The 19,542-nt window shown below is 53.9% G+C and overlaps 1 protein-coding gene across 3 annotated transcripts in view; it reads left to right on the forward strand.

Moving 5' to 3' along the window:
• The window catches only part of Cpt1a (carnitine palmitoyltransferase 1A), a 43,233-nt gene extending 25,698 nt beyond the window's left edge, over positions 1 to 17,535 (forward strand). For all 3 annotated transcript variants that reach the window (XM_090347212.1, XM_090347213.1, XM_090347214.1), the window contains 12 exons: positions 537 to 644; positions 1,274 to 1,361; positions 3,894 to 4,089; positions 5,534 to 5,722; positions 5,829 to 5,934; positions 7,291 to 7,407; positions 8,716 to 8,880; positions 10,291 to 10,425; positions 11,193 to 11,345; positions 12,341 to 12,454; positions 12,588 to 12,680; positions 15,797 to 17,535. In XM_090347212.1, coding sequence (XP_090203338.1) covers positions 537 to 644; positions 1,274 to 1,361; positions 3,894 to 4,089; positions 5,534 to 5,722; positions 5,829 to 5,934; positions 7,291 to 7,407; positions 8,716 to 8,880; positions 10,291 to 10,425; positions 11,193 to 11,345; positions 12,341 to 12,454; positions 12,588 to 12,680; positions 15,797 to 15,883 — 1,551 coding nt within the window. In that variant the 3' untranslated portion in view covers positions 15,884 to 17,535. The remainder of the gene's footprint in view (positions 1 to 536; positions 645 to 1,273; positions 1,362 to 3,893; positions 4,090 to 5,533; positions 5,723 to 5,828; positions 5,935 to 7,290; positions 7,408 to 8,715; positions 8,881 to 10,290; positions 10,426 to 11,192; positions 11,346 to 12,340; positions 12,455 to 12,587; positions 12,681 to 15,796) is intronic.
• The last annotated feature ends 2,007 nt before the right edge of the window (positions 17,536 to 19,542 follow it).

Here is a 19,542-nt window from a genome sequence, read left to right on the forward strand (position 1 = left end):
GACATCTGGATGAGTGTCCACACTGCTCCCCGCTCTCCTAACCAGGCCTTGGCCATACAAGAGGGCATTGAGGCCCTGGCTGTACCTTGCAGCCAGTTCCCCAGTTCTTTATTTGGTGAGCTTCTAGGCCAGGCCCTGCCTCAGTCTCCCCAGCGCTAGGAGGACAGGCAAAGTCCCGTGTCTGGCTCTTCCGTGGCCTTCTGTCACGGGAAGCTGCCTTCCAGCCTCATGGCAGGCCTGGCAGCGCGGTAAGCGATTATGTTAGCCTGCAGTCATTTCTCATTCAGAGAACTTCCCAGTTGTGTAATGGCTCCCCATCCTTTTCTTGTTCCTCCCAGGAGGCTCTTTGGGGGGAGAGTACTGTTGTTCTTTTAATACCATCGACTTCTCACTGTTAGGAAATACCTAAGGACGCTGTAGCAATATAGATGAAACGGCCGTTTGTTCTGTAAAGGAGCAAGCATGAGAGCTGGGGGGGGGCGCGGGCGGGGAGCTTCTCCCGTGAACCTGTGCTGTGGGCCCCCTCGCTCTCCCAGGACCTGCTGTTTCTTGAATCTACACACATCCAGGCAGCAAAAGCCGGCAACGTCATCCACGCCATGCTGCTTTACCGACGTAAGCTGGATCGGGAGGAACTCAAACCAGTAAGTCCTGAGGTTTGCTCCCAGGGCCTCGGGCTCGCTGAGCAGCACTTGAGCCGCATCCGGCCCTTTTGCTTGCTATTTTTTTAGTAGACTTGCGGTTTTGCTGGGGCTGACCTGGATTTTGACCCTCCAGTTTCTGCTTCCTCACACAGCTGGGGTGATACACCATCTTCAGCACTCAGTGTCTATGATTACCAAGCAAGAAACTGAATTTAAATGTGCGCTAGCCTGCACAATGGCTCAGGGCTGTCATCCTAGCTACTCAGGAGGCTGAGATCTGGGGATCAAGGTTCAAAGCAAGTCCAGGCACTAAAGGACCTGAGACTCTTATCTCCAGTTAACCTCTAGAAAATGGGAAGTGGGGCTTAGCTCAAGGGTAGGGCAGTAGCCTTGAGCTGAAGAGCTCAGGGACAGCACCCAGGCCCAGTTCAAGTCCCACGACCCACAAAATAAACAGATAAATAAAAAGTAAATGTGTGCTCATCTAGAAAATCAACGTATTTTCCCCCCCTGATACTGGGGATGGATCCCAGGGCCTTGGGCCGTGGTCAGGAGTGTCCCCAGCTGTGACTGGGCCTGGCGTCCCACGGGGGCATGGCGGGTTGGGGTGACCCTTGTTTCCCTTGCAGATCCGGGTGTTGGGGTCCACAGTCCCGCTCTGCTCCGCACAGTGGGAGCGGCTGTTCAACACGTGCCGGATCCCAGGAGAGGAGACCGGTGAGTCGGGTGCCAGGCCCCCATGCCCTGCCCTCTCTGTCCTTCTCAGAAGGCGGCAGTGGCCAAAGAGTGTGGCAAGGGCCAGACTGGTCTGCAGGCCGTGCTGTGGGGCCAGGACAGTGGGCCTGTTCCTGGTTGGTCTTGAACTGTGATTCCCCCCCCCCCACATCCACCTTTGAAGGTCTGTGCTACCATGCCCCAGACTAATTTTGAGTCAAGATCTCACTTTTACCTCAGCTGGCCTCAAGCAGTAATGAATATTGGGAAGGCCTACTACATTCAGGAAAAACGAGCCGCCCTTTCCTTTCCTTTCCTTTCCTTCCCTACCTCCTCCCCCCCCCCTCTTTCCTTTTGCCAGTTCGGGGGCTTGAACTCAGGTCCTTGAGTTTTCTCAAAGAGAACACCTGTGGTACCAGGGAATTGAACCCAGGGCTTCATGCATGGTTGGTGTGATCACTCCATCACTAGGCCCTGCTCCCATCCCACACTGCCCATTTTCTTTGCTTTTTTTTTTTTTTGCCAGTCCTGGGACTTGAACTCAAGGCCTGAGCACTGTCCTTGGGCTTTCTCAAGGCTAGCACTCTACCACTTGAGCCTCAGCACCACTCCGGCTTTTTTCTCTCTATGTGGTACCCAGGAATCGAACCTGGGTCTTTGTACATGCTAGGCAAGCACTCTATCACTAGGCCAAACTGCTGGCCCACACACACTGCCCATTTTCTTACAAAGTACTCAAGATAGAGTAGTCAGAGGTGTCAATCAACAAAATCTACATGTCCAAGTAACATTGAAGAAGTCGCTCGCCTTAGCCTGGCTTAGCAAACATGGATGCATGAAAGTGCTTTCTAGACACTCTTGGAATCCTAATTGCTGAGGCTGAGGTCAGGAGGATTGTGGGTTGAGGTCAGCCCAGACATACATGAGAGGCTCCTTCTAACCCAATAACTGGGTGCTGTGATCCCACTTAATAAGCAAGAAGCATAAATAAGAGGATGATGATACAGCCTGGCCAAGGCAGAACTAAGACCCTACCAGAAATAACTAGTACAAAAATGGGCTGCAGGTGTGATGTGTGCGTGTGGTTCCTGGCTAGCAAATGGGAAGCCCTGAGTTCAAATCTCAGAACAACAACAACAAAAACTTGAGTTCCATCACTTTATTTTTCCTCCAGGCTTTTTTTGTGTGTGTATGTGCCAGTCCTGGGGCTTGAACTCAAAGCCCAGCACTGTCCCTCAGCTTTTTAGTTCACGGGTAGCATTCTGCCAGAGCAGCACCTATAACACAGACTCTCCTGCTTGAGCTGGAACCACGATCCTCAGATATTGGCCCTGGAGTAGTAGTTACACATGTACACATCCCAGCAACTCTGTGTGTGTCTTTGTGCACGCACACATGCACCGATTCTAGGGCTTGAGCGCAGGGCCTGAGCACTGTCCTTGGACTTTCTCAAGGCTAGAGCTCTACCATTTGAGCCACAGCACCACTTCTGGCTTTTTCTTTGTATGTGGTACCAAGGAATTGAACCTGGGTCTTCGTGCATGCTAGGCAAGCACTCTACCACTAGGCCAAACTCCCGGCCATTTGGCTCTTTAAATGGTTAATTGAAGATAAGAATCTCATGGATTTTTCTGCCATGGTTGGGTTCAAACCATGATCCTGAGATATTAGCCTCCTGAGTAGCTGGGATTATAGGTGTGAGCCACTGGTGCGTGCCTACTCACGAATAACTGCTCTATGTGGACTTGACTTCCTGTTTCCTGTAAGATATGAAGTTGGATTTGCCTTCCTGCCCCAGATAGAAAGCCACAGATGGACCCATGATGCTGTGGGCCCGTCTCACTTCTAAGCATTCCCCGCCTCAGGTATTGTGTCCTAGTATGATCCTGTTGAAGTATTGCAAGAAATGCTAGAGCATGCTAAGGTTCAGCCTCTTTCTTGTCCTGGTGCTTTCCTCTTCCACATGGCATTTAGGGGTAGCCTGCCTTGGAATGAGGAGGCAGGGGCGGGCTACCATTCTTACAGTCAGTCCAGCTGCCCACAGTCATGGTTTCGTTTTCTGTTGTTCTGAGCCCTCCCTCCCTCCCTCCCTCCCACCCTTCCTTCCTTGTTTTCTTGCCTTTTTTTTTTTTTTTAAAGCAAAATGATTGCAGAAAAAAGTTCTCTCTGTGCCTGGTACAGTGGCATAATTGTGTCTGTAATCCTGGCTGCTCAGGAGGTTGAGGTCTGGAGGTTCACAGTCCAAGGCAGGAAAGTTGTTGAGGCCTTTTCTCAGTCAGTAGCTAGGTACTGTTGTGCACACCTAGCTAGGCTGAAATCAGGAGGTTCAAGGTTCCAGGTCAGCCCAGGCAGAAATGTCCCGGAGACTGGATCGTGATCCCAGCCTGGAGGCATGGCTCTGTGACAGAGTGCAATTAATAAGTACGAGGCCCTGAGCGCAAGCCAAAGAAAAGAGAGTCTTGGGAAGTGTCCCCAGGGGATGCGGGCACTGGGTGGCGTGTCCTGAGACCAGAGTGACTCCCCGCCTCTCCGCAGACACCATCCAGCACCTGAAGGACAGCAAGCACATCGTGGTGTACCACCGGGGCCGCTACTTCCGGGTACCCCTGTACCACGGCGGGCGGCTGCTGCAGCCCCGCGAGCTGGAGCAGCAGATGCAGCGCATTCTGGACGACCCCTCGGAGCCGCAGCCCGGGGAGGCCAAGCTGGCCGCCCTCACCGCGGGCGACAGGTGCGGGGTCCACCTGCTGGGGTGGGGGGCTCCCACTGTCCCTTGGTCACCCGGAAACCTGCTCTGTCAGTGACCGTGGAAGCCTTATCAGAAAGGATATGAGATTCAGGAAAGCCAGGAGGTGAGGCCCGGACAGGGGAAGGCTTCCTGAGCCCAGGCAACCGACCCCACTTTCCCCACTTCTCATGCCTCTCCATCCTCACCAGTGCCCACCATGGCCGAGGTGCCGCAGGGGTCCTGTGGCGCTGGGCTGTGCCATCTTGTAGCTTTTCTGTGCACCCAGCTGTCGGAGCGCTGGGCCCGTCCTTGGGGGCCCGAGGGAGCGGTTACTGTGGGAGGTGTGGGCTTCCAGAGATTGTTCATTTTAAGTTCTGGTGTCTGTTTCTTTAGCCTGCTTCAGGAGCAGGCTATAGGCAGCCGGTATTCCAGAGAGGGGGTGTTCCAGTGGGGGGCTGTGCCAGCCTGGGGAGCCTCTGAGGTACCTGGCTGCCTGGGGCAGGTATTTTGTGGAGACCCAGGAACATTTGAAGAAGGATCCCGGCTGTACATGTGGGGAGGACAGAGGCACAAGAAGGTGTCCTGGGTGACATGTGACTGCCTGTGTTTGCAGGGGAGGCTGTGTGGTCTCCCCCTGCGGTCAAGTGGCCATGACTGAGTCTGTGCCTCAATTCTCATATGTGAAGGACTTAGGGTGGGTGTGGGGTGGGTGTGTGGCAGTGAACTGTGAGCTGTGTCCTGGCCCTCCATCCATCTACCCATCCATCCACCCATTTATCCATCCACCTACCCATCCATCCATCCACCTGGCTATCCATCCATACATCCATCCATCATCCACCCATCCACCCACCCATCAATCCACCCACCCATCCATCCACCCATCTATCCATCCACCCATTCATCCACCCACCCATCCATCCATCCACCTACCCACCTACCAATCCATTCATCCATCCATCCATCCATCCACCCACCCATCCACCCACCCACCCATCCACTCACCCATCCATCCATCCACCCACCCATCCACTCACTCATCCATCCACCCATCCATCCATCCATCCACCCATCTATCCACCCACCCACCCACCCACCCATAAATCTACCCACCCACCCATAAATCCACCCACCCACCCATCCGCCCACCCATCCGTCCACCCACCCATCCATCCACCCATCCATCCACCCACCCACCCACCCATCTATCCACTCACCCATCCATTCACCCAGTGTTCTGTGGGTAATAGCCCCATGCATGCCATGGTCATCACTCTTCCTGGGACCAGAGGTCCACCTTCTCCTCCCACTCCCCCCAGCAAGCTGCTGCCCACACACCATGTTATCCACCCAGCCAGCTTCCTGTTCAGGAAATTTCTGGAGAAGGCAGAAGGGTGCAAAGACCCATCACAGAGATGCCTCTCACGGTCTTCCATCATTGCTACAGGGTGCCGTGGGCCAAGTGTCGCCAGACCTATTTCAGGCAAGGCAAAAACAAGCAGTCCTTGGATGCTGTGGAGAAAGCAGCGTTCTTCGTGACCCTGGACGAGTCTGAGCAGGGGCGCAGGAAGGAGGACCCCATGGCGTCCCTGGACAGCTATGCCAAGTCACTCCTGCACGGCAAATGTTACGACAGGTACCGCTGTGGCCAGCCCCCATGCAGCAGCCGTGTCCTGGCCAGCCGTGCCCCGGTGGGGTGGTTGGCCACACTGACGTGTTGTGACCACACCTGTCCCACGCAGGTGGTTTGACAAGTCCTTCACGCTCATCATCTTCAAAAATGGCAGGATGGGCATAAACGCTGAGCACTCGTGGGCAGACGCGCCCATCGTGGGCCACATGTGGGAGGTGAGTGTGGCGCTCGGATCAAGGTCGCTAGACTTGAGGCCCGGGACGTTTCATGCGTGTGTGGTGGGAGTTCTTGGTGTGTCAGTACAGCATGTGCAATCCTGGCACTGCATTAAAGGCCTGGGTCATGGCATGGGGGTTCAGTCCTGTGCCCTGGCCAGTCTCCCCAGCACTCTCCTCCTCCTCCTGACAGTTCCCGTGGCTTCCCTGTTCTGTTTTCATACTCGCAAGTACTCCATCCTGCTTAGCCCAACCCTTCTGCCAGTTTCCACCCAAGTCTGTCTTTCCGTCCACCCACTGCTCATCAACAGCTTTCACTAAGGCTCTGTGTTAAATTCTCAAAATTGTCAGTGTATTTAAAAGTCTCATATCTTCAACTCAGCATTTTTTTTTTTTTTGCCAGTCCTGGGCTTGAGCTCAGGGCCTGAGCACTGTCCTTGGACTTTCTCAAGGCTAGAGCTCTACCACTTGAGCCTCAGCACCACTTCTGGGTTTTTTCTATGTATGTGGTACCAAGGAATCGAACCTGGGTCTTCGTGCATGGTAGGCAAGCACTCACCACTAGGCCGAACTCCCGGCCCTCAACTCAGCTTTTTTGTTTTGTTTTGTTTTCTGGGGCTGGAGCTTGAATTCAGGGCCTGGATGCTATCCTTGAGCTTTTTTGCTCAAAGCTGGAGCTCTACCACTTGAGCCACAGCTCTATTTCCAGCTTTTTGGTGGCTAATTGGAGATCAAAATCTCCTGGACTTTCTTGCCAGGCTGGTTTTTTACCTGTGCTTCTCAGATCTCAGCCTCTTTTTTTTGTTGTTGTTGTTGTTGTTTTGTTTTTTTTTTTTGCCAGTCCTGAGCTTGAGCTCAGGGCCTGAGCACTGTCCTTGGACTTTCTCAAGGCTAGAGCTCTACCATTTGAGCCTCAGCACCACTTCCGGCTTTTTTCTATGTATGTGGTACCGAGGAATCGAACCCGGGTCTTCATGCATGCTAGGCAAGCACTTTAACCACTAGGCCAAACTCCTGTCCCCAGATCTCAGCCTCTTGAGTAGCTTAGGATTACAGGTGTGAGACATTGGCACCTGACCCAAATCAGCTAATTTATGTTTAACTGTGGGGCTTGAACTCTGGGCCTGGGTGCTGTCCCTGAGCTCTTTAGCTCAAGGCTAGTGCTCTACCACTTGTGCCATTGCTCCACTTTGGTTTTCTGGTGGTGAATAGAAGATAATAGTCGCGTGGAAGCTGGGTGCTGTGGTATGGAAGCTTGAGTCTGTGGCTGGATGGTTGCTGGGATGGAGAGCCCATCTTCTCAGCGAGGGGCGCTGAGTGTGGGTTTCTCTTCAGTCTCTGCCTCTCACCTTACAGTATGTCTTGGCCACCGATGTCTTTGCCCTGAGTTACGCGGAGGATGGGCACTGCAGAGGAGAAACCAACGCCAGCATCCCCCACCCCACTCGGCTTCAGTGGGACATCCCCGAGGAGGTGAGTGCCACCGCCGGGGCTCACACAGCGGCGGGCACAGTCCTATGTATGTGGTACCGGGCACAGTCCCCAGCAGCCTCAGCCAAGGCTGAAGCTCATGCCCACAGCCACAGCTGCTCACAGGGGAGTCACCTTACCCATATCGCTTTGTCTCTGTCCCTCGCCCCCTTGGATCAAACTCAGGACCTCATACTCGCTGGACAAGTGCTCTAGACCCAGTCTATTGAGTTGAAATACTCTATAAATGGCTAACTTAACATTTTTAACACTTAAAATACGTTTTGTTTCAAGATTTCTGTGCCAGCCCTGGGGTTTGAACTGAGGGCCTGGGCAGTGTCCTTGAGCTGTTTTGTGTTCAAGGCTGGTTCTGTACCACTTGAGCCACGGCTCCTTAGAGTCTTATGGACCTCCTGCTGGGGCTGGCTTCAAACTGTGATCCTCAGATCTTAGCTTCCAGAGTAGTTGGGATTACAGGCGTGAGCCATCCATGCCTGGCTACACTGGTTATGTTTGAGATAGGGTCAGGCACACCCCTGGAGGGAGATCTGCTTCTACTTTCTTTTTTCAATTTGCCAGTCCTGGGTCTTGAACTCAGAGCCTGAGCACTGTCCTTGGGCTTCTTTCTCAAGGCTAGCACTCTGCCATTTGAGCCACAGCACCACTTCCAGATTTTTTTTTCTATGTATGTGGGTACTGAGGAATCGAACCCGAGTCTTGGTGCATGCTAGGCAAGCACTCTACCACTAGGCCAAACTGCCGGCCCCTCTGCTTCTAGTTTTGTCACTGGGGTTGCAGGCACACATCACAGTGCCCAGCTCCTGCCACTGGCATAGCCTCTCAGACTTTTCTGCCCAGGCAGGTCTGGAGTGATTGTCTCCCAGTCCTAGCCTCCCAGAATGGCAGGCGCACAGCATCGTGCCAGCTACAGACGGAGATGGGCTCTTGCATGTAGGCCCAGGTTGGCCTTGAATTGCAGTCCTTTTGATCTCAGCCTCCCGAGCAGCTTGGGTTACAGGCATGGGCTGCTAGTGCCCAGCTTCTCCCAGGCTCTTGTGGCCCCACAGCTCAGTTCTTTTCCTTTCTGAGTGGATCTCTACGTGTTTGTCTTCTCCCTTCATCGGGTCTCACCGGGAACGAGCCCTCACCTGCGGGCCCCTTCCTGCTTTCTTCCACTTCTGGGGGAGAAGGGCTCTGAGTGAGTTTCCAGGAAGAAGTGGAAAGGAGCACTGTCCACATGCGGCGAGCCGGGGACGGAGCTGGGTCTCCCCGCAGTGCCAGTGTGAGCACCGCACATCGTGTCTCCCGCAGTGCCAGGCGGTCATCGAGACTTCCCTGAGCAGCGCGAGCCTCCTGGCCGAGGACGTGGACCTCCACTCCTTCTCATTCCACACGTTCGGCAAAGGCTTGATCAAGAAGTGCCGGACCAGCCCCGATGCCTTCGTCCAGATGGCCCTGCAGCTGGCCCATTACAAGGTGGGGCCAGGAGTGCCGTCCGTCCTGAGCATTTCTGGGGTCCCTGACATGCCTGGGCTGTACCCCCAGGTGGCAGTGTAGGGAAGCACCGCTGTTGGCCTTAAGGTCCAGCCTGTGGATTCTCCACTAGCTTCCACCTGGCGGGCAGCATTTTCACCACGTTGTCGTTGTGACCCTGACTTCTGCCCTGGTCCCTGGAGCCGCCAGGCCTGTGTGAGGCCAGACCTGGAACTTGTGGTCCTGAAGAAGAGATCCTTCTGCCCCAGTGTCACCTTAGCTTGGACCCAGTCTTGCTGCTATTGATTGTGTGTGTGTGTGTGTGTGTGTGTGTGTGATAGGATCCCTGTGTGGGAAACTGGCCTCCAGCCTGAGATCCTCTCTTGTGCCTCTCTGAGGTGCTGATATTACAGTGTGAACCACCATGCCCAGCCAGTGTGATGTCTGGCCCTTGGGGACTGTGGCTCAGTGCCAGCTGCTGTCCAGGCACCTCACATCCAGACTACCTCGTAGTCTCACTCACAGGAAGACACTGTTACACCCCACTTTATAGGCAAAGCGTAGAGAGATCAGGTGGCCTGCTAGATGAATGTCAGGGGAGACGCTGGTCAGCTTCTCTGCCGTCCAGGCTCAGGTACTGGACTTCAACGTTGGTAGTTCAGAAAATAAGCAAATGCCAAAATGTAAGCAAGATGACAGAGTGGGGAGGAAGTTGGCATCTGCTGTTTCACAACTGAGGGTGCAGAAACTGGAAGACTAGTAATTTAGTGATAGCCTCAGTATGGGGGTGCGAGGGGTTCCCCTGGATCAGGATACGATGGGACGTGGGAGCTGAAGCAGAGCTGGGGCAACTGCCTGTAAAAGGCGCCCTTGGAGGAAGCCAGCAGTGGGTGGTGAGTAGGACCTGGTGGCTCACGCCAGCAATCCCAGCCCCGGAGGCCCTGGCTCCTTCCTGGAGCCCTGGTTGAATCACATGGGGGCATCTCCAGGGCTCTTTCCCAGACTCAGGCCGACCTGGAGCAACTCAGTCCTGCAGCGTCCCTCCCATGTGCCAGCCACCTCCTACGGCTCTCAGGAGGCCCCGAAATGCCATGCCGCCTCACCCTTCTCCATCCGCCTCTGTCTGCGGGGGTCCAGCTGTGCTTCGCTCTGTACCTCTCCCCTCATCCACCCTCCTGCCCCTTCCCTCCCATGCCTTTGCTGTTCACACACCCAGCTCCCTTGTTTCATGGGGTCCCGTGCCATTCTACATGCTCAGGCCCACGTGTGGGGAGCGTGCAGTTGGCATGAGCCCGGGCTCACCCAGAGGGCCAGGCCTTCGGTCCCTCTGAGCCCATGGCAAAGTCCACGTCTGTCCACAGACCTGGCCACCGTGCCTTCAGCTGCCCGTGCTGAGCCCCCCTCCTTTCCCAGGACATGGGCAAGTTCTGCCTCACCTACGAGGCCTCCATGACCCGGCTGTTCCGGGAGGGAAGGACGGAGACTGTGCGCTCCTGCACCACCGAGTCCTGCAACTTCGTGTTGGCCATGGCAGACCCCACGAAGACGGTAAGCTGCCACTAGCTGAGCCCGTACGCGATGCTGGTCAGTACGGTTTCCTCTGGCTTCTCCTTCCCTCCAACTTCTCCCTGACCCGGGTTTTCCTCCCTCCTCAGGCTTTCTCTTCCTCCCCCAGCTTCTCCTCTGAGGGATGGTGAAAGCGCTGGGAGAAGCATAGAGAGTCATGGGTGGAAAGCTGGCCCCTGGGGCGTGGGAAATTCTGTACCCGCTGCAAGGTCTTGCCCGTTCATCCACATAGATGGACAGATGGATGAACCCACCTCACTGCTGGGCTCCTCTCTGCACCTCCTAACCACCAGCAAGCAGAGAGACTCAGGGGCCAGGGGCCAGGGCCTTTGTCCCTGAGGGGAGATGCCAGCAAGGGCCAGGACAGGCGGCACCAATCCAGCCCTGGAAAGTTGACAAGTGCAGCAGCCAGGCCTCGCAGGGGCAGCTCCCAGCCGGGCCAGATACCCACCTCTGTGCCAAGGGCATTGGGTTTCAGAAGCCAAAGGAACTCTCTACAGTCTTCCAGGAAGTGCCATTTGAGCCCCTGTGGGGGTGACGTGGATGGCCGAGGGCAGAACTGACAGTCCAGCTTCAGCCATGGCGTCCTTGTGGCCCCGGCGAGTGGCTGGTGGCTGGCGGCAGGCGCACCCAGGACCCAAGAGTGTCCCTGCTTGGAAAGGAAGCAGGAGACAGGAAGCTGGGGGAGGGTGTTGGCATGGGGCCCGGCCCAGGCCTGCAGCGTGCCCTCCTCTCGCCCCGTGCCGCAGGTGGAGCAGAGGCTCAAGCTGTTCAAGCTGGCGTGTGAGAGGCATCAGCATCTGTACCGCCTGGCCATGACGGGTGGGGGCATCGACCGCCATCTCTTCTGCCTTTACGTCGTGTCCAAATACCTGGCTGTGGACTCCCCCTTCCTGAAGGAAGTAAGTGATCCTCCCAGGCCACCGCCATGGCCCTCCCCCGTGGGGAGGAAACTTGTGTGTTGCTGCCACCCTGCTGATCACAGCGGCGTCACGCGTGGCTGCCGCAGATGCTGGAGAATGGAGCCGCGGAGACATGGAAAGCAGCGCTGGAGGATTTACCCTCCCGCCACGAGTACTCAGGCAGCCCTGAAATACACATGGACACCGCATTTCCTGAGCTGTGTGTGTGTGTGTGTGTGTGTGTGTGCGCGTGAGTGTGTGTGCGCGTGCGTGCGTGTGCGTGCATGTGCACGTGCGTGTGTGTGCATGTGCGCGTGCGTGTGTGTTGGTTCTGTGGCTCCCACTCAAGACCATGAGCACTCACCTGGCTTTTTCTCCTCAAGGCTGGTGGTACTCCACCACTTGACACAGAGCTCCACTTTTGGCTTTTTGTTGGTTAATTGGCGTTAAGAGTCAGGAACTTTTCTGCCAGGGCTGGCTTTGAATTGTGATCTTCAGAACTCAGTCACCTAAGTGGCTAGGATGACAAACCCAGTTTACCTCTGTTTGAAATATAATTCAGCGGTGAGTTTATCTGCTTTATTTTTTGGGTGGATTTTTGTTAGATGGCTCAGACATTCCTCCAACGTCTGCCCTCCAAGTGGCTGGGACTATAGACATATACCACCATGCTCAACCTCATTGTTTTTTTGCTTTGCACTAGTAGCTGTTACCTATAACCCACCTATAATCCTAGCTACTCTGGAGATTGAGATCACAGGATCTGGTACGGGGGTGGCACCATCCCAAGTCTGCTTGGTCATTCCACCACTGCTTGGTGGCATGCTTATCTCAGAACCCTGGTACCAGGAGCCCTTCTCTTCTCTGCACCTTCTCGGAGCCAGCAGTGTTGTCAGGGACCTAGACTTCGGGGGTTCTGAGCAGTATCCCCAGGGGGAGCCGGAAGGATGGGATGTGGAGAGGGGCCGCTTGAACCCTGCCTCCTTTCTGCCCAGGTGCTGTCTGAGCCTTGGCGGCTGTCGACCAGCCAGACGCCTCACCAGCAGGTGGAGTTGTATGACCTGGTGAAAAACCCGCACCACGTGTCTGGCGGCGGGGGCTTCGGGCCGGTGAGTGCAGCGCTGGGTGGGCTCTGAGGGGCCCCTGAGGCCATGCTGCGGCATTGCTGCTGACTTTTGGAGCGGTCGCCAGTGTCTTCTCTCCCTCCTGGGCTCAGTTAAGCCATGTCTTGCTCACCTGCAGGTTGCTGACGACGGCTATGGCGTGTCCTACATTATTGTGGGCGAGAACTACATCCACTTCCACATCTCCTCCAAGGTGTCCAGCCCCGAGACGGTAAGGGCGAGGACGAGGAAGTCCTGCTCTCTTCTTGGTTGTTGTTGTTGTTGTTTGTTGTTGTTTTAGTGGGGCTTGAACTGGGCCTGAGCGCTGTCCCTGATCTCTTCAGCTCAAGGCTACCACCCTACCCCTGGAGCCAAGCCCCACTTCCCGTTTTTTAGAGGTTAATTGGAGATAAAAGTCTCAGGTCTTTTTGTGCCCGGGCTGTCTTTGAACCTCGATCCTCGGATCGCAGCCTTCTGAGTATCTAGGTTTACAGGTGAGAGCCACCGTGCCTGGCTTTGGTTTTTATTTTTACACTGGTACCAGGGCTTGAACTCAGGACCTTGCATCTTTGCTTGGCTTTTTCATTCAAAGTGGAGCTTGAACCACGGTTGTACTTCCACTTTTTGCTAACTAATTGGAGGTAAGTGTCTCTTGGACTTTTCTGCCCATGTTGCCCTGGAACTGCCATCCTCAGATCCCTGCTGAGTAGCTGGGATTACCGCTGTGACTCCAGCCCAGGATGGAAATCCCTCTCCTTTTAAACAGGGGGTTAGTGCTTATTTTTAGGAGACTGCATCTTAGAACAGAAAATACGCTTGGTTATCAACTCTGACTTGTTTGGGATGTCTTTACAAAGAGGAATTTCAAAATTCTCTTTACTTGCCTGTCTTTGCTGTTACAGTGATTTTAAACCTAAATGTCCATATGCTTCCATGTCTTTCTAAACGTGTGGCATCTGGAAGATGGAGCAAGAATAGCATGTAATAATGTCACAGAGTTGGGCACCTCTGCCCTCATGATGGAGCAGGTGCCCTCTGCTCCATGGACACACGTAATCTACACTTTATTTGTGGGTTTATCTTATCCTCTCATTTCCACATTGTACATTATTTGACAAGCAAGACCAAATTTTTCAGTTTCTTAATTTTTTTCCAACCCTGAGGCTTGAACTCAGGGCCTGAGCACTGTTCTTGGGTTTTCTCAAGGCTAGAGCCCTACCACTTGAGCCACAGCACCACTTCTGGCTTTTTTCTATGTATGTGGCAACAAGGAATCGAATCCAGGTCTTCGTGCATGCTAGGCAAGCACTCTACCATTAGCCAACCCCCTAGCCCCAAGTTTGCAGTTTTTAAATGTAATTTAATTTTATTGGAAGGGTGATGTCAGAGGGTTATTATTACATAAGATAATGAGCACATTTTTGTTTTCTGTTTTCTCCCACTGTCTCCCCACCCCACTCCCCTCTCCCATTGTTTTTTGTTTTACAAAAAGAGTAGGACAGGGCTCAAGTGGTAGACCATCTTCCTAGCAAGTACAAGGTCCTGAGTTCAAATCTTGGTGCCACCAGAAAAAATAAAAAAAGAAACCCTATTCTGTGTGTGGTGGTTTATGCCTGCAGTCCTTGAGAAGCTGAAATTGGGAGGTTCATGGTGTGGCCAGCAGGGTAAAAAGTGTGTGAAGCCCTAGCTCAAAAGACTGAAAGCGGGCTGTGGTACTGAGTGCCATCTTCCCTGATACACTGGAAGCATAGTAAATAGGAAAATTTGGGTTCAGGCTGGCCTGGGTGTAAATGGGATGCCCTCTTATGAAAACAACAAACTGGGTGCTGGTAGGTCATACCTGTAACCCTACCTACTCAAGAAGCTGAGATCTGAGAACCGCAGTTCAAAACTAGCCCAAGCAGCAAAGTCTGTGGGCCTCTTATCTCCAAGTAACCACCAGATAACTGGAAGTGATGCTGTGGCTCAAAGTGATAGAGTGCTAACTCTTGAGAAAGCCCAAGGACAGTGCTCAGGCCCTGAGTTCAAGCCCCAGGATTGGCAAAAAAACAACAAAAAATACCCTGTAGGGAAAGGGGCTGGAGGTGTAGTACAAGTGTTATAGTTCCTGCCTAGAAATCATAAGGCCCAGAGTTCCAACCCTATTATCTCCCAAAACTGAAGAACAAGGAATTTTTCCAAGATAAAGAATTTTGAGACAAAGGCGGTAGAGAGCAGGCAGAGGGGAGAAGGTCACCACCAACATAGGCAGACATTTCTGCCTATGACATTTCTGTTACTTGGGAAGAGGACTGCAAGCTGGAGCCTAGGCTCAAAAAATACCACCAACATGGGCCGGGGGAGTGGCCTGGAGGTAGAGTGCTTGCCTACCATGCACAAAGCCCTGGGTTCGATTCCTCAGTCCTATATACACAGAAAACACCAGAAGTGGTAGAGCTCTAGCCTTGAGAAAGCACAAGGACAGTGCCCAGGCCCTGAATTCAAGCCCCAGGAGTGCCAAAAATAAGATACCAACAACATCAACAAAAATGTCCAAAACAAAAACTAGTTGTTAACTGGTTGACTTGTGGTCTTACCTGTGGCTTGATAGGCCTGGCAGGCCGCTGGCCACAGCCTGTACAGAGGGCCAGGGTCAGGACTCTTCCATGGTCCTCTTGAGTCCTTGGGCATAACTGACCACGGAGTGCCCATCTTCCCAGAGCACCCAGGAGCCGCACGTGGCTTGCTGCCGTCAGGCATGCCAGGAACTGGTAGCTCAGATGGTTGATCAGCATGGTGACCTGGGTGAGAGCTCTGTGTGCATGTGGGCAGCTAGGGTTCAAAGACAGCGCTGCCCACCCCTTCCACCAGTGTTACTCTGGAATCGGAGCACATTTGTCAGGAACTGCTGGGGGGCATGGCGGGGAACTTGGAGGTCAAGGCTCATGTAGGGTAGCCCGGTCACAGAGGTCAAGGTCAGACGGGTACCTTGGTGCATCACCTGTGATGTCTCACCTCCGGCTTTGTCCTTAACCACTCAGCTAGTTACAGGCAGGAAGGAGCTGTGATTAAGTGGAGGCACAGGATGGGTATAGAGGCTTATTAAGCATGAACGTTCCCACTATTGGGTTTTAGCACTGGGGTCAAGCTCAGGGCCTTACGTGTTCCACCATTGAAGCCACGTCCCCAGTCATTCTGCTTCCAGTTTGTTTTTCAGGTAGAGACCCACACAACTTGTCCAGGGCTGGCCTCGGCCTGCAGTCCTCCTCTCTCCACCCTCCCAGGTGTCAGGGATTTACAGGAGCACAGCACTGTGCCCGGCTGTATTTCCAGATGTTGATACGGTTTTGCTTTCTCTGTTTAAACCAGGATTCTCACCGCTTTGGAAAGCACCTGACAGAAGCAATGACAGACATCCTCAGCTTGTTTGGGCTTGCCTCTAATTCCAAAAAGTAATTCTGCTAGGCCGCAGCGAGGGAAAATCTGTGACCCACACCAAATGAAGAGTAGACATTAATCCTGATCCTAGTTCAAGATGGAAACAGAACAAAACTCAAAAGTTTTCCTTCCAGAAAGCGTTGGCTTTGTCTCCTTACAACAGTAGCCCCACGGTGTGAAGGGCAGCCCTCCTACTTCAGGCACATCCTTGCCTTGGGAATCCTGGGACCATCCCGAAGCTGGCAGGGGCTCATCCTTAGTAGGGCTGCAGCTTCCCAGGCGGAGGGAGTGGACGTGCTGCTGGTGCGGATGGTACACCACCCCACTCGTGGTGGAAAGACCCGCCCTTCACCAGGCAGGGTGCCACCATCTGTCCTGGTGGCCTTGCCATGTTTGGAACAAGCAGTCGCTGTGTCTGTCCTGTTACCGACCCTGCACGTCTTCAGAACCCAGTGCCTTAAAGACTGAGTCCCTCGTGTAGCACGAGGTCTTTGGTGGAGCAGGGGGGAGGGGGAGGGGCTGCCCCTGCCCCCCCACCCTTGAGGGCCAGGCTCCTCATGGGAACAACACTGCTGGGTGCCTGGCGCTGGCTCCCCTCAGTTAGGCATCCAGACACAGGGCAGATGTGTGTCCAGAACCTGGCAGCCTGGCTTCAGGTTTGGTGTGACTGATGCATGCCGGAGGGCCAGACCTGAAGATGGAGGATGTTGATGGCCAAGAACTTGAGGGACGGCCTGTGGTCAGGAGGCACATCACCCTGACGTCACATCTGGCCCTCATGTCCATGGGGGCTGGCGGTGGCTGCAAACAAGCCATGCTTCGGGTCATGGTGGTGACAGTTCTCGCTGGCAGGTGACTGGTGCTAGGTATACAGCTCCCTGCCCCGGAGTGCCTTTCTCCAGCGAGCCTGAGTCCCCTTCAGTATTCAGTGTCACCCAAAACTCCTAACCCAGGGACACGCCCACCGCCTCGCCTGAGGTGACAAGCTTCCCAGTTTGTTTGTAAGCCGTGTATTTATTTCCCCCAGCACTTGCCTGGTCCTCAAGGCTTTCTCCTTTCCTGCTTCCACAGCTGGAGGAAGTGAGAGCCACATGCATCTTAGGGATAGCAGTTTTGTAAAATCCGCCTAGAAGGTCGAAAGGTCCTTTTCCTCTCAAAAGCAAGGATGAAAACAAAAGGCAAAACCAAGAAATCCCAACCACAACAACGCTACCTGTCCTGGTCCCCTGCCACGGACGTCAGGCAATCTGCAGGAAAATGACCTCCTCTGCCCAGCACGAGAGGGAGCAGTGGTGGAGACCTCATCAGAGACATAAGTCAGGCGCTGGTGGCTCCTGACCGATCTGCCCCATGTGTGCACACAAGCGCACAAGACTGCGCTTCTCTCTCGGGGCTCATGTCCCCAGCATCACCGTGGCTGATCTGTGCAGTTATCAATGCAATTTTCTATTCCTTCTGGAGAGTGGGTTTTCATTGTATGTGTGGGAAGGGGGAAGTGAGAGAATCATGTATTTTAATTTGGAACAAACTAGTTTTAATGCAGCCCTGGCTTGAATCTGCTACATTCATCAGTCCATCGCATGTAAATACGAAGTGCTCTTTCGGTGTAAGTCTTAGAAACGTGTGCTGTGAGTGTAAGCAACCCTTAATAAAGCACTGTCTGTCTACGACGTTCCTGTCCTGGGTTCCTTTGTCAGGGACCAGCCTCCGCCAGGAGGAGAGCTAGTGGGTGGAGCCTGTGGACTGTTAGCTTGCATCCCTCGTTCTCCTCCCTCTAACGTCTGGCACGTAATAGGTACTGCTGCTGTATCCTCTTAGTCTCTTGGCTTGCCGTCTTAGACCCCTCTGTCTCCCCAGGCTTCAGGCTTGTTAGGAAAGTACTCTGCCACTGAATTGTGCCTCCCTTTGTGTGTGTGCGTGTGTACATTCATGAGCACGTGATTCTAGGACTTGGACTCAGAGCCTAGGTGTTGTCCCTGAGCGGTTTTGCTCAAGGCTAGTGCTATACCTCTTGAACTACAGCTCTACTTAGCTGACTTTGAGCTACTCAGATATGAGTCTCCTGAGTAGCTAGGACTACAGGCATGAGCCGTCAGTGCCTGGGTTATGCTAGCTATTTTTGATAGGGTCTTGTATCCTACCCAGTCCAGCCTGGACTGTGATCCTCCTATTCTTTGATTCCCACCAGCCACCATAGCTGGGATGTCAGGCATACAGCGCTACTCTGTTTCTTCCATGGAAATTGACTTTTTCTTTTCTTGGGGCTTGAACTCAGGGCCTAGGCAATATCTCTCAGCCTTTTTGCTCAAGGCTAGCCTTCTACCACTTGAGCCACAGCTCCACTTCTGGCATTTTGGTGCTTACTTTGGAGATCAGAATCTCATGGACTTTTCTGCCGGGGCTGGCTTTGAACCTTGATTCTCAAGTGTCAGCCTCCTGAGTAGCTACGAGTACAGCTGTGAGTCACTGGTACCCAGCATAAATGAATTTTTATGCTCCAGTTGGCCTTGAACTGTGATCCTCCCAATTTCAGCCGCCCATCCAGCTGGGATGACAGATGTATACCACCCTCCACCAGCTATAAGTTAAGATGGGATGTCTATTTATTTTTCTTTTTGCCTGCCCTGGGGCTTGAACTCAGGGCACTGTCCTTGGGTACTTTTTGCTCAAGGCTGGTGCTCTGCAACTTGAGCCACAGCACCACTTCTGTTTTTTCTTTCTGAGTATGTGGTACCGAGGTATTGAACCCAGGTTTCATGCATGCTAGGCAAGCACCCTACCATTAGGCCATGCTCCCTGCCCCCTAATTTTTGTTTGTTGTTGTTTGGTTCAGGCTAGGCTCCAAAGAGTTCAAGTCTAAACCAGGCAAAGTCAGGCGAAGACTGTCTCATAAACAAGACAGAATGGCTAAGAGTGGGTCTCAAGTGGCCTTGAGTCTAATCCCCAGTCCTACAAAAAAAAAAAAAAATCCCAAGACAAAAGCTCTCACGTCAAGGAAGGAGTCTGCCTAGTGCTTCTTTACTCTGTGGCCTCAGTTTCCCATCCTAAGCAGGAGCAGTTGATCCCCAGGGTTCTCCAAGCTCCCCACCTCTTCCTCCAGCCCCTCTTCCACAGATCCTCACCCACAATCCTGGCCCTGCTTCTGACATAGGCTCCGCCTCTTCCCTTCTCCAGGCTCCTCCCGCCAGTGGTTCCTTGGTCCCGCCTCCACCTGGGTAGACTCCGCCCCTTCTGTTGGCTCTTCCCACCAGTGGCTTCCTAGCCCCGCCCCTGTAATGACAGGCTCCACCTCTTCCCTTCTCCAGGCTCCTCCCGCCAGTGGTTCATTGGTCCCGCCTCCACCTGGGTAGACTCCGCCCCTTCTATTGGCTCTTCCCACCAGTGGCTTCCTAGCCCCGCCCCTGTAATGACAGGCTCCACCTCTTCCCTTCTCCAGGCTCCTCCCGCCAGTGGTTCCTTGGTCCCGCCTCCACCTGGGTAGACTCCGCCCCTTCTGTTGGCTCTTCCCACCAGTGGCTTCCTAGCCCCGCCCCTGTAATGACAGGCCCCGCCCCTTCCCTTCTCCAGGCTCCTCCCACCAGTGGTTCCCTGGTCCCGCCTCCACCTGGGTAGACTCCGCCCCTTCTATAGGCTCTCCCCTCCAGTGGCTTTCTAGCCCCACCCCTGTAATGACAGGC

The sequence above is a fragment of the Megascapheus bottae genome, chromosome 16 (genome assembly GCF_031878675.1).
Source record: "Megascapheus bottae isolate mThoBot1 chromosome 16, mThoBot2.hap1, whole genome shotgun sequence".
NCBI classification, from domain to species: domain Eukaryota; kingdom Metazoa; phylum Chordata; class Mammalia; order Rodentia; family Geomyidae; genus Megascapheus; species Megascapheus bottae.